The sequence below is a fragment of the Neolamprologus multifasciatus genome, chromosome 2, assembly GCF_963576455.1.
Source record: "Neolamprologus multifasciatus chromosome 2, fNeoMul1.2, whole genome shotgun sequence".
Lineage (NCBI taxonomy): Eukaryota > Metazoa > Chordata > Actinopteri > Cichliformes > Cichlidae > Neolamprologus > Neolamprologus multifasciatus.
This window is the reverse complement of record NC_140440.1, coordinates 22,222,136-22,235,420: the sequence shown is the minus strand read 5'-3', so window position 1 is coordinate 22,235,420 and position 13,285 is coordinate 22,222,136. Positions and strand designations below refer to the sequence as shown.

Genomic DNA, 13,285 nt, shown 5'->3' with positions numbered 1-13,285 from the left:
AATAAACAGCTTTTGCTCTATGTTTTGGATCATTGTCCATCTGTATTATGAGATGTCGCCCAATCAATTTGACTGCATTTAGCTGGATTTAAGAAGACGCTATGTCTCTGAATACCTCAGAATTCATTTGACTGCTTCTGTCCTGTGTCACATCATCAATAAACACTAGTGTCCCAGTGCCATTGGCAGCCATGTACACCCAAGCCATGGCACTGCCGTCACCATGTTTTAGAGATAATATGATATGCTTTGGATCAGGAGCTGTTCCACGTTTTCTCCATACTTTTTTCTTGCCATCATTCTGGTAGAAGTTGGTCTTGGTCTTGTCCAAGGAATGTTTTTCTAGAATTGTGCTGGCTTTTTTATATGCTTTTTTTAGCAATGTCCATCTAGCTTTTCTATTCTTGAGTCTTATGAGTGGCTTGCATCTTGCAGTGAACACTCTGTATTTACTTTCATGCAGTCTTGAATTTATGGCGGACTTGGATATCGATACACCTCTCCTCCTGGAGAGTGTTGTTGGTCACTTGGTTGGCTGTTATGAAGGGGTTTCTCATCACCATGGAAATGATTCTGCGATCATCCACCACTGTTGTCTTTTGTGGACGTCCAGGTCTTTTTGCATTGCTGAGTTCAGCAGTGCTGTCTTTCTTTCTCAGGATGTACCAAACTTTAGATTTCACAACTCCTAATATTGCAGCAATTTCTCATATGGGTTTTTTCTGTTTTCGCAGCTTTAGGATGGCTTGTTTCACTTGCATGACTGCATGTTGTCTGTTTACAGCAAAATCTTCCAAATGCAAGCACTGCACCTTAAGTCAACTCCAGACCTTATATCTGCCTAATTGATAATGACATAATGAAGGAATTACCCAAATCTGGCCATGAAATAGCCTTTGAGTCTTTTTGTCCAGTCACCTTTGGTCCCTTTAAATAAACGGCACATGTTAAAAAGCTGAAACTTGTAAACTCTTCATCCAATTTAAATGTGGATACACTAAAATGAAAGCTGAGAGTCTACACATTATGTCCATTATATAACTATAACTGGAAAAGGTTTCAGTAAACAGTTAAAAAAAAACAGCCCTTCAGTACGTCAGTATCCTAACTACATCAGTTCTGGGATCTTTTTTTCCGATTGTTTCGCATTGCAAAGGAATAACATGGAACTCATGGCAGTCAAATGTTTGTACACTTGAGTCATCTGCAGTCCTTATTTGTACTCTGTTTTTACACTGTTTTCATACTTGGACAATGAAAACCTCTGTAGGCCTACTCTTTTCCTGGTTGTATCGTTAAGGAAATCGATAAAGAATGAGACCCATGAGCAGAACTGATAATAACACTGGTATCAATAACATTTTTTCAATATCTATGCTTGTGGTTTTGTTCTCCAGCCTGTATAGACAGTAACAATAGCTGGACCTAGGCTGAGTATTTTGTTCTTGATCAAATAATGCTTTTTAAAATTTGTCACCAAGACACACATGTGACTTCAGGCTTGTAGAAAACAAAAGCTAATATAAATATAGAGAAGTTGGGGTTTTTCCCAGTCATTTCAACAAAGCGAGTCTTTTAGAGCCAGCATCTAGCTGCCGTACTTCTCAAGTGGCTTCAACTTTTGGCATTGCTGGTTGCCGCTTGGATTTCATGGCACTTTAGAGTTTTATAAGAGGATTTAGTGTCTGGATCAGAAAACGACAAAAAACAGAATTTGAAAAATTCATCAGCAGCTTTCTCTAAAGGGTTTGAGTTGTCGCCCAGATACATGAGCGACATTAGGCATTGATGTTTTGCTACCAGCTGTCAAATTGTCCAGGAAGATGCCTGCTGAAAAATTATGGATGAGATTCTCACAGCTTCTGATAGATTATCTGCTACCTTACCAGACACCACAGCTCTGTTGCTAAACTACAAGTTGATGGTTTTGCATCAAAATGACTGTCAGTCAAGTCTTTTTGCAAACTTCTCAAACTGCAGTTACTATGCTATGGATTTTAAACAATAAAAATTAAAATTTTAAGATGACTACCAAATAAGTTTCTCTCTGTAATGAATTCACCTTGATTTAAGTCTTGTGCTTGTGGTCTTTGTTTAGTAGAGATCAGTTTAAATTTGTTAGAATTCAACAATGAAATTTAAGTTTTTGAAAACCAAAGAAAAAGCTTTGGAAAGTAATCACAGATTGCAAAGCAGTTCTTTTCCTTTTAATAATTCATCTTAATTCCTAAAGGTCTTTGTATTGGCTCGCTTAGAATGTCCTATTCTTTTTCTCATTGCTACCCAGCATCCCTCATGACTGAACCCACAGCATGTCTTTCCCTGGGGCTGTCAGGTCAGGGGTAGAAATAGCAGCAACCTCTCAGTCCCTGGGGATGTTGTCTGCCTCTCTGACCAAAGCCCTGTTGTTATCACCTGTTACCAAAGGCTGTATTCTTCCAGGCTACTCTCAAATGATTTGGAGTCAGTGGATTAAACTGGTAGTCTGGTGGCCATAATTTCGAAGAACGACTCAACACCTCACTAGGGGAGAGGAAGGAGGATTGTTAGAGAGGTGCCTATAAGGGGCTTGGACTTGGAGAGCTTTGCTGCAGTTAATGAGAGTGAGCGTGTTGACACAATTAGATAGAGTTACATAATACTTCTGCTCCTCAGCTTCTTTTGGACCTGGATCCTCGGCTACCTTTCTCTTTCTGTCACAGACATTCAAGAGGTTAAACAAGCACCTAGATCATTAAAACAGACTTGTTGAGCATTTGAAAAAAATTCTTGCCATATACCTCACCCCTGCCTATAATTTAAGTACCTGTTGATAACTGCCATTCCTTACCACGGTCAGATTTGAGCTACATTGTTAATTTTTGTACAATGTTACCTACCTGTGTTGTGTGCCAGAGGTTTGTTCTGGCCCAGATTAAGAAGGTCAGACCTGTAAGTAAATACTCTGTCTTTTACAGGTGTTGGCACGGGCTTACATGTTCTGCCGTTAGTTCCCATCATCTCTCATGTCCTCCTGCTGGGAACAGCGTTAATGAATAGTTGTTTTTTACATTAATAAAAAAAACTAAAAAGACAAAAAAGAGATAGTTTTACGGAAGTGCTATTGTTTGAACCATCGCCTTTGCACTTATCAGTCAGGTTAGTGCTGCCAACATTGTGAGGTTATGGATTTACAGAGGCTCCAGTGTGGGAGGTGGGGAGTGGGAAAAATATGCTTGCATATTTCCAGTGCCCACAACCCTGTCCAGAGTGAGAAAATACACAGCTACAGTTATGCATACATGCACGTCCTCGTGTTCACGTGCACAGTGAATATCCTGTTGTCAACTTCGAGGCACGCAAGGAGCGCTCAGACTCTGAGATGTGCAAGGCCCTTAGACTGTTTAAGTGATGCCAGCCCTTTGGGATTCACTCGGTGAAATGGAATCGGTAGCACTGTCACGGCAGCCCATATGCTGCTGCTGCTTTGACTTTAGCAGCGCAATCCTTCACTTAGCTATTCAGGTAGTCAAGGCCAGCTGGTTACCCAGCCATTACACCCCTTCCACAGAGAGTATGACCTCTCATACTCCTTTGAAAGATAGAGATAAATAAGTGACTGGTTGTCCATTATCCATTTCTTTGGCTGTGGATTCAAGTGTGTTTACAACCCAGAGGAGAAGATGGACCTTTAAAGAGCCCTTAATAGCCTAAGATTCAGTTAATATAATATTTCAACCTTTTTTCCTTGTGTTCGCATTTATTCCAATACTCTTAAGGCTTTCTGTGTGAACGTGCTTTCCTGACTGTGTGAAATAGCTATTGGGCTTGCAGGAGTCTGACATGTAAGGTATAATGAGGTAAGGGGATCCATCTCGCTTTCTCTACTGACACAGCAGTGTATGTGTGTGTGTGTGCGTGTCTATATGTGTGTGTGTATATGTTTGTGTGTGTCATCCCGTATAACTGTGTGAAAAATAGAGACAGTGAGAGAGAAAGCCTGGAGCTTACCAAGCTTACATAGGTGTCAGACCTCACAGCTTCAGAGCAAGTGTTGACAGAGCTACACACTGATCTTATTGTTTGTACTGCACACAGTGGAGTCTGTAATGTACTCTCTCCTCAGATAACATTTGAAAATGAAAAGCCGCGTTATATCTTTCACCCATTAACAGAAGTATTATTATGCTGATTAAAGAAGATATTGTGGATACTGTATAGTTTCTCTGAATCACATTTGTGTGAGTGACAATGGCAATATCAAACTGCATTAGTATGTAATTTTGAGAAAAGATCATCTGCTGCGATTGCAGCTGAGCTTGATTCCCTGGCCTGCTTGAACTCATACCAGGCTCCGTTTATACTGCATATTAGAATCGGAATACTTTATTAATCCCAGGGGGAAGTTGATTAAATTTAGTTTAAGAGGGCAAGAATTTATAAAATCAAGAAATAGTATTACAAAATGGCAGGAATGACGGCAACATGTCCATGCAGGTTAATGCACACACACACACACACACACATATATATATATATATATATATATATATATATATATATATATATATTAGGGGTGCAACGATACACAAAATTCACGGTTCGGTTCGGTTTGATACTTTGGTGTCACGGTTTGATATTTTTTTGATACAAAAAAAATGTTCATGCCTTTTTAATTTGTCATTTACTAAAATTATAAAAATTATATTTTAACTCAAAAGTACAGTTTTAAATTTAATATTGCTGAAACAACAGCATATATCTGATTGAGGAATCACTCATCTTTGGAAAAGAGAGTTTATTACACATAAATGGCTCTTTCCAAAATAAAAGCTATACTATACGCTTCTTCTGGGCTATATTCTCAGCAGCATATTAAACATATCAGGTCCCCATGAGGAGAATCATGTGCTAACGGCTGTCTAAATGACTCGGGTAAAGTGTGTAGCATGTGTGCTTGTTGTTTTTGTCTGCTTCCACTTGTCATTGCACTAGGATAATGTCGGAGTAAATGTGCAGTCATATTCGTTGTGTTCCCACTAGTGCTGTCATCGTTAATCTCGTTGAAATGACGTTAATGCCACAACACGGCAAATCTCCGTTAACGAGCTACCATGGATCGCCCCGTGCGTGGGGCTGGACCGCCAACACGTTAACGAGCTAACTGCGCTAACGCACTAGTTCCCACCAATGTAATTGAGCATTGCGTGGCACATCCGACATACTGTTTTACTTTTGTCCATGACGCGCTTACCTTCAGGGTCATACTTCACATGAAGACCAAAATAGTTCCAAACACCACATCTGAATGAGGGTGGGGGAGGTTCAATTTGCCATGTTGCAATGAGAGCTTAACTTCAGTCTCGCTAGCTTGCCCTGTGCTCAGTGGATCTGCGTTCGACTACTCCGCCTAGGCTGCACTGTCGAGCGCAGATCCACTGAGCTCTCAACACAGACAGCATTGTCCGAAGGAAAGTTGATAAAATAAATTAAAAATTTTGCATTGTTCGATACACGTGCGTACCCAACCGAAAGCACTGTATCGAACGGTTCAATATCGATACGAGTATTGTTGCACCCCTAATATATATATATATATATATATATATATATATATATATATATATATATATATATATATATATGTATATATACAAGTAACTATAACTTAAAGTGTCTTTAAAAGCTGGCATCAGTTACATATAAAAGGCCTGAGAAGCTTAGGACTTTGTCAGAGGTTCAGAACTGCAAATGTGCTTTGAGAGAGAGGAAAACTAAACCTTAAGGAAACTGGGAATGGGAACAGTCAACACAACTTTCAAAATTGTGTTTTAATGTGTTTTTTAGCGGACCATAGCTGAGTTCAGTAAATGTTCTTTTTATGCCTTCATCAGCTTATCGCCAAGGCTCAACAGGCGGTCAGCGGAGCTCTGGGCCAATCCGGTGCCAGCGATGTCGGGAAGTTTGCAAAGGCGAAGTGGTACGAGTACAAGAGACCCACTTTCATGTCAAGTGTTTCACCTGCACCGGTAAGAAATTAATCAGTTATATAAAAATCACACAAACTGGAGCTGCCTTGCACAGTTCCTGAGCCTGGGTGGCCATGGTTAGAAAGAACTGGGAATTCCAGTGGTAGGCCAGAAACAAGACATCTATCTTGGTCACGCCTTCGTCTGCTGAGCCTCACACCCACATTGCATTTTTGCATTTTTTCATCCGTCTTCTAGCGTACATGCTGAGTGCTGCTATTAGTAAACGGTGGGAATTGGAATGGATCAGAGGTGCCTTGCAGGCGACTCAGGCTCCTGCTAAGGTAGCCTGTTAATTTGCTGGCAACTTAAAAGAGATTGTATGCTGTGGATTAATGAGACTGATTTAGCTTTGCAGTGGAAGAGCACCGGTGACCTCCAATAGAAACAATGGTGACATAGTCACACACCCTCTTAGTGTAGGAGTTGTGTGGAATGCCTTTCACTTTTGTAATTTGTGTTTGTCTGTTGTGTAAAGCACATTTACATGGCAGCGTGCTCTAGGACATGTTTTACTGCAGGGTTAATTGACATTTTGAGAGCTACACACCCAGGTAAAATGTACACTGGTTATGCTGTAGACTTTGGAGGCAAAATGTATTCACACTGTGACCAACTGACATTCAAGTTGAGGGAAATTTAGGAGGTTGACAGTCTGATGAATGGGATTTGTATTTTTATGTGGCTCAGCAAAAATCAGACTGACTCATAGTTCATTTCAAATGCAAAACTGACATGTGCAATTGGCAACATTTGCAGAGTGAAGGGCAAGTCTGAAAGGGGCTCGTGATAAGCACGTGTCTGTGCATGTGTAAAATGAAAACTGGAAATGAAAGAAACGAGGAATGCTGTTTGTCACACTGCTGTGCAGCCTTGAGCAAGCGTTCTCAGAATTATGTTAATAGTTCCACACTAAAACAAAGACAGTCAGTAAGTTGTGGGTTACTTATCAGTTCTTTGTAACATTTGAGACCAAAACTGCTACAGGACAAATGAAAAACGAATCGCCTTGCCACATATTTTCTGTAATATGTTTGCATTGGTAGCACGAGTTGCGTAGAGGAATGCTATATTATATTATATTATATTATATTATATTATATACACCCAAATCAATCGACAGTGTGCTAAAAGAGTCTTGAGCCACGCCTCATTTCTTTATATTATACAAGCTTTCTTGTAAATTTTTAAAGTGATCTTAATCAATAGTTTGTAAAGGATTTGTAAAGGTCTTTAAAAAGAATTTCTGTGGACATTGGCTACTTTTTCAATCATTCTCTGTTCAGTTATTATACCTGACCATTTTAAAAGGAATATTTTTTTTATAAAGCCCTTTAATTATGAAGTACAAATTATTCAAGTGCAAAAATGGCGAGGGATGAATGAGTGTTGCGTTATGCATAACAGCTTAACAAAGAAGCATTTTTTTGTATCTTTAGGCACTTTGCTAGCATCCGTCTGTTGCAAAAACACTCCCATTTCTTTATATGAATATTTGAAAAGTGCCAAAAATAAAGCAGTTTGACAAGCACAAAACTTTATGTTTGCACCAACAAAACGAGAACAAAAAGGGCTATTAGCTGAAAGCTTGGCAAATCTCAACATCCTGTGCAGCATGTCCTTAAAAAAAAATTAAGAAACTGAGCTTAAATGGAGCTTAAAAAAAATCAAATTAACTGTTTCTGAAAGTCATGTCCTTAAGAAACAGCAAACAAATGAGCTAATAGATGCATCTGGTCAGATTTTCATCCACCACCAGGGCTGGACTGGGACAAAAAATCGGCCCGGGCATTTTGACTAGAGACCGGCCCACCAAAAAATGTGACGTCATTCAGGGGTAAAACCGCAAAGGATTCTGGGAACTTGTGGCAAGCGGTACTAGCGCATGCAGGCTTTCAATTGAACTCAGTTACACAGCGATAAAAAGAAACACAAAAAATGGCAAGAAGCTGTTGTATTATTAACTGCAATAGCCGGTATTGTGCCAAAAAGTGATTGTCTGCCAAAAACTGATTTCCGGTATTTGCCAAAAACTGATTGCTCGTATTTAAATTGCTATAAGTAACTTGTTGGGCTATAATATGTGAAACATATGTCAAATGCATCCCTCATGGATGACATAAAGTCATATTGAGCTACAAACAACATTAGTGTAACAAGGTAGAAGCCGCAATCAGTCTTTGGCAGTGACTTTTATATAACCTTTATTTATGCCGTTAAAAAAAAGCCTAATTAACATTAAAAATGTATTTTGTAAGAAGTAGTTGGACAGCAGAAATGGCTCAAATATTACAATAGTTCTGTAAAAATATTTAAAGTGGGGATAAAGGACCGGATTGGTTATGATGTAAGTACAATAACACAGAGTTGTAAAGATACTTGAAAAAACAGATAATTTTTTAATTCCATATATAGCCCCTTTGTAAACGCTGTTCACCGAAGTCTATTTACCAACATAGATATTACACATAAAAAATACACGCAAACATTGGAAATCACTTTTTGGCACAACACCTGTTGCATGACAGCCACGGGAAGCCGACGGGTAAAGAGATCGGTTGTTATCGGATTACGTCGTGGAAATTGTTTAAGCCATGTTTCCGAAGTAACAAAGAGCCGATGGATGGCCTATAAGATTGCTAAACAAGGGGGAGGGTGCATCCGACCTCCACGGCTGTAATTGGTCCAGCCCAGAGTTGATAATGACCAATTGGCCAATCCAACACCTTTCATTATTTATACCCTTCCAAAAAAAAAAATCGATCGGCCCATAAAAACAAAAAATCGCCAGCGGCCCACCGGGCAAATGCCCGGTATGCCCGATGGCCAGTCCAGCTATGTCCACCACGCAATAACATCGTGAAAGTGTACGACTGTTAAAGCGTGATTTAGGGTCCTGCAAATTTGTCTGTCGAGGGTTTTTCTTTACCCATTGCACCCTTGCTCCTTTGTAGTCCTCCAAAATCCTAACTGCATCCAGTCACTGCATCCAGTGACATGGAGTTAGCCAAATGCTGATTGGTTGACATGTATGTTGGAGGAGCTCACCAGGAATGGAAAAATACACACAAAAAAGCACAGACAGTAGTGGACACCTTTTATTGTTTTTAACACTGGTTTCCCATCAGCTCTTTGAATGTTATAGCTTCGCACTTCTCCACGGCTGGCTGACGCACCAACAATAGCACAAGTAAGAGTGGTCCACAGACTGGTTGTACCACATACTTTGTACACTGCTTACATCTGATAACAGAGCTCTGTGCAGGTGCACGGGTTTTCCCCGGGACTACCAACGGACTATGAATACACTACCCCTGCTGAACCATAAATTTGCCTTCATGCCTTCATTTTCAACATGACAATGATCCCAAACTCACTGCCAATGCAGTAAAAGCATACCTGGATAGAAAAACCACACAATGGAGTACTGTGAGTCAGTGATTGGCCGCCCCAGAGCTCAGACCCCAACATTTTTGAAGCAGTGTGGGATAATTTTGACAGAGAATGGAACTAAACATCCAAAAAAGAGCTTTGGAATGTCCTTCAAGAAGCCTGGAGAACTATTCCTGTAGACTACTTAAGCAAATGACAAGAAAGCTTTGCTCAGAGAGTTCAGGCTGTGCCAAAGAATAAATGCTGTCGTACCAAAAATTGAGTTTCAAGCTCATTAGAATTGTGCAAACTCTTCCACTGTAAACATTATTCAGTGCAAATTTTAAAAAAATGAAAAAAACAAAAAAACTGAAAAAATATTATTTCTTTTTTTTTCATTTCCTGTTTTTTTGTGAGACAGGACAACTGTCTTTTTCTTTTTTTTAACACCCTGACAACTTTTTTACATAAGGAAACGTCCTGAGTAGTAGGGCTGGGCCATATCATACCATTCACGGTAATACGCGTATAATGTTGGGCAATGATATCACGATAGAATATGGGTAAAACGCGCATGCGCAGTGCCTTTGTTTTCATACGCACATGGCGGAAAAAGCATGGCGGCGACGGAGAATGTGAAAGGCGAAATCAGATCGTTGAATGAAGCAAATGAACCAGAATTGCTTTGTAAAAATGCTGCAACTTCAGTGGTGTGGAACTGGTTTAGCTTTCGTCCATCAGAACACAACAAAGCACTATTTTTGGTAAAGCATGCTAGCGGGCCGTTGTTATTACCGTGTTTTTTGGAAAATATGGCACACTTAAAATTAATCCTTTGATTTTTCTGAAAATCTTATAATCCAGTGGGCCTTATGTATGCATTCTGGTTGTGTTTACTGAGCTCAAAATGAATTTATGTGGTACACGGTGCTCGAAAATCTGTCAAATGTTTTAGAACGACTTTGCTAATCTACAAACCCGCACCGCTTGATGGATTGTCGGAGCATTACGGCTATCGTAGGCAGGAGTTTCGCGGAGTGATACGTACTGTGCTTCAACATAATATTACCGTATTGTGTGTGTATAACCTCTTTTTAAGTTTTGTGGATATTATACACGGTTATGCTGAGGATATGTCTCTGCACTACAGTGCTGTGCAGCTCCCAGATGTTCTACAGTTGATAAACTCACAGAAGGCTATTCTTCTGAGGATTGTTGTTACATCTAGCTGTCACACATGTAAAAAACAAAAACAAAAAAAGCTTATTGTGCACACATGCAGTCGTGTTTATAAGCACGCACATCTACTGTATACATGTGTGCACGCTCACTGTGGTTGTGTGGGGTTGCTGTGGTAACGTTGTGAAGGGGCACCCGGGCCCTGGTTGGTGGATATTCTCAGCATCTCTATGGTCCTATTAACCAATCGAAAAGCTCTGTTCTGTGCCCCAGAGAAAAAGGGGGGCAGAGCACCGAAACCGAGCAGAAAAGAGAAAAAGAGGGGGGATGGGGGTCGTTTGTGTCGCCTAAACATTACATCATCACTTGAGTATAATGCCAGTCTGATTCTCACTTTCTTTTCTTCCTCTTCCTCGCACTCGTAGCAGCGCGATGCTAATGGAAAGCTGTCACTGATCGCATCATCTTAGCCTACACCTATCTGACAAATCTCTCCCCTCGTGTTCCAGACAGTTCTCCTGCTCCCATGAGGCAATGGGGGACTATTGTATGGCCAGGCTCTGACACAAACCTGCCCATAATATGCTCTCCCGTATGGACTTCTGCACACCCAGCAGTTTTCTAAAGCTTTTATTGTTCAGTGTGTAAATCCCCCTCACACACAAACATGTTCCATGTTCCGTTGAACTTCGCAAACTCCATCTTTCCCCTTTTGTCTGCATTGACTTTGGCTTTTAGTTTGTTCTCTGTATATTTTTCGAGAGTGTAAAAATGTCCCGAATGCATTGGTAGGATTTTTCCCGTGTCTGTCCATCTCTGTCATGTGTTTTTTCTGATTCTTCTTCTCTCTCTCTCTTTTGCTTTCTCCGTCTTCTTCTTTTTCCTCATGACAGTCACTCAAGCATGAAATCAATTTCTCATCTCGGGGCAGGATGACATTGGCAAGCGGTGTGTGCAATTTGGAGGCTAATGGCTAAACTGTATTATGCCAACACACTGTAGAGAAAATTCACTGCCCGGCAGCCAATATCTTTATCTAGCACTCCTGGTTATGAACTTTGAGACCGGGGTGTGTTTCATCATTTGATTTTGCGATTTCCTGGCCTTTTTTTTCTCTTTTTAAAAATCAGAATGAGTGCGCAGGTTATTGACCTCGACCATTTCCTTCATCTCCGCTGCGAAACTATGACATAAAATCTCCCTCCTGTTTTTCCTACTTCTCATTTTCTGTCTGTATTCCATCCAGCCTCCTTTACTCCTCAAAAGGGCTGACTATGCCCCACTGAATAGCTCCTGATCATTCAGTCTTAAAAAGTCTGACACTCTCAGTTACTGTCTCCCACATTCTCTTAGCATGTAAAAACACATAGACATACAGCCACATCATTTATCATTTCATTCTCCCTCTATCTTTGCCCACACTTATGAACCTTCTGCATGCTACATTACCATAATTCATCTCTCATGCATTAGTTAGAGGAGGAACAGATCACTAATCATCTCATTTGAACCCATTATACCGCAGCTGATTACGGCATGAAAAAGCAGCCACGCAATCAGCTGGAAAATATCAAGACAAAAAAAGAAGAAGAAGTATGGAAAACACTGAAGACAGAAGCCAGCTCACAGAATGATTAAACAGCTCCTGAATACATGCATCCTGTAGCGCTTGTCAGCAGCTGGCTATAGTGTGTGACGATGGAGTGTTCTATTACTGCTATATGGGCTGACTAGTGCATACTGGTTCAGTGACATAGTGACCACATTTACCCAAAGCATAATTGGCACTCTTAGATTCCTACAAAAACAGAGGGAGCCTGTCAGTGTCACAAGCATAAGGCTAACTCAAACATAAATCAAGGTGCTTGCTTCCTATGCAGCCAGCTCACAGACTAACAAAGAACACAGACACAGAGAAGCAAATATCCAAACAGAGCAGGAGACAGATGCAAACACAGACACGTTTGCACATAAACTGCAAACCTGCTCCCGGTAGTTATTTATTTTCTGAGACAAAGCAGATTTCTCTCATAAAACAGCGCTGAGGGGAATAGAAGATTTATTCAGACAGGTCAGATAAATACTTGACTGCTCTGCTAATGCACCCTTTCTGGCTGATATTCTCACCGGGGCTTTTATAAAGCAGCAGCATCTTTGGCTCTTTCTCTGCAGATCTGTCTCAGTCAATCCAGCCTCCCTTTGGATGCTATCAGCCCCCATCATATTAACATCAGCCTACTGTACTGTACTGCCACTGCTCTCTGAAGGCAAGGGGAGAGACTGTAATGGAGAGAACTACAGTGGGGAGTAGAATATAAAAAAAAACAAAGAGAGAAATAAAGAGAAAAACAAAGACAGCGAGGTTATGAGGAGAAACAGAGAGACAGACACAGAAAAAGCACAAAAAAACCACACAAAAAAACGAGGGGGTTACAGGAAAGGGGAGCTTCCTGTAGCTATAGCAACCGCTGGTACGCCGGTCCAATCACCACGCCAATGCATGGTTGCTAGGGAGAGATTCTGGCTGAGGGAGAAGGGAGTGTGGCAGGAAGTGGCGCTTTTCCCTTACGACTCTGGATTCGGTTTAGATGGCAGGGATTATACCTCTGTTCGTTTCTCCCAAAGTGTATTGGTCCTGAGGGCTTTCACATACTGAGAATCATTTTGTTTCCTCTAGGTGTGTCTGTGTGTGTTTGCTTGGAACAGTGAGGTGCAGCTTCCTAGGT

At 40.6% G+C, this 13,285-nt stretch overlaps 1 protein-coding gene across 9 annotated transcripts in view; it reads left to right on the top strand.

Annotated features, from left to right (window-relative positions):
• ablim3 (actin binding LIM protein family, member 3) overlaps nt 1-13,285 on the top strand; it is a 47,056-nt gene that overhangs the window by 4,638 nt on the left and 29,133 nt on the right. For all 9 annotated transcript variants that reach the window (XR_014876631.1, XM_085175901.1, XM_085175931.1 and 6 more), the window contains exon 2: nt 5,874-6,008. Coding sequence is in view for 8 of the 9 variants with exons in the window: in XM_085175901.1 (XP_085032027.1) it covers nt 5,874-6,008 (135 nt within the window). In the remaining variant the exon portion in view is untranslated. The remainder of the gene's footprint in view (nt 1-5,873; nt 6,009-13,285) is intronic.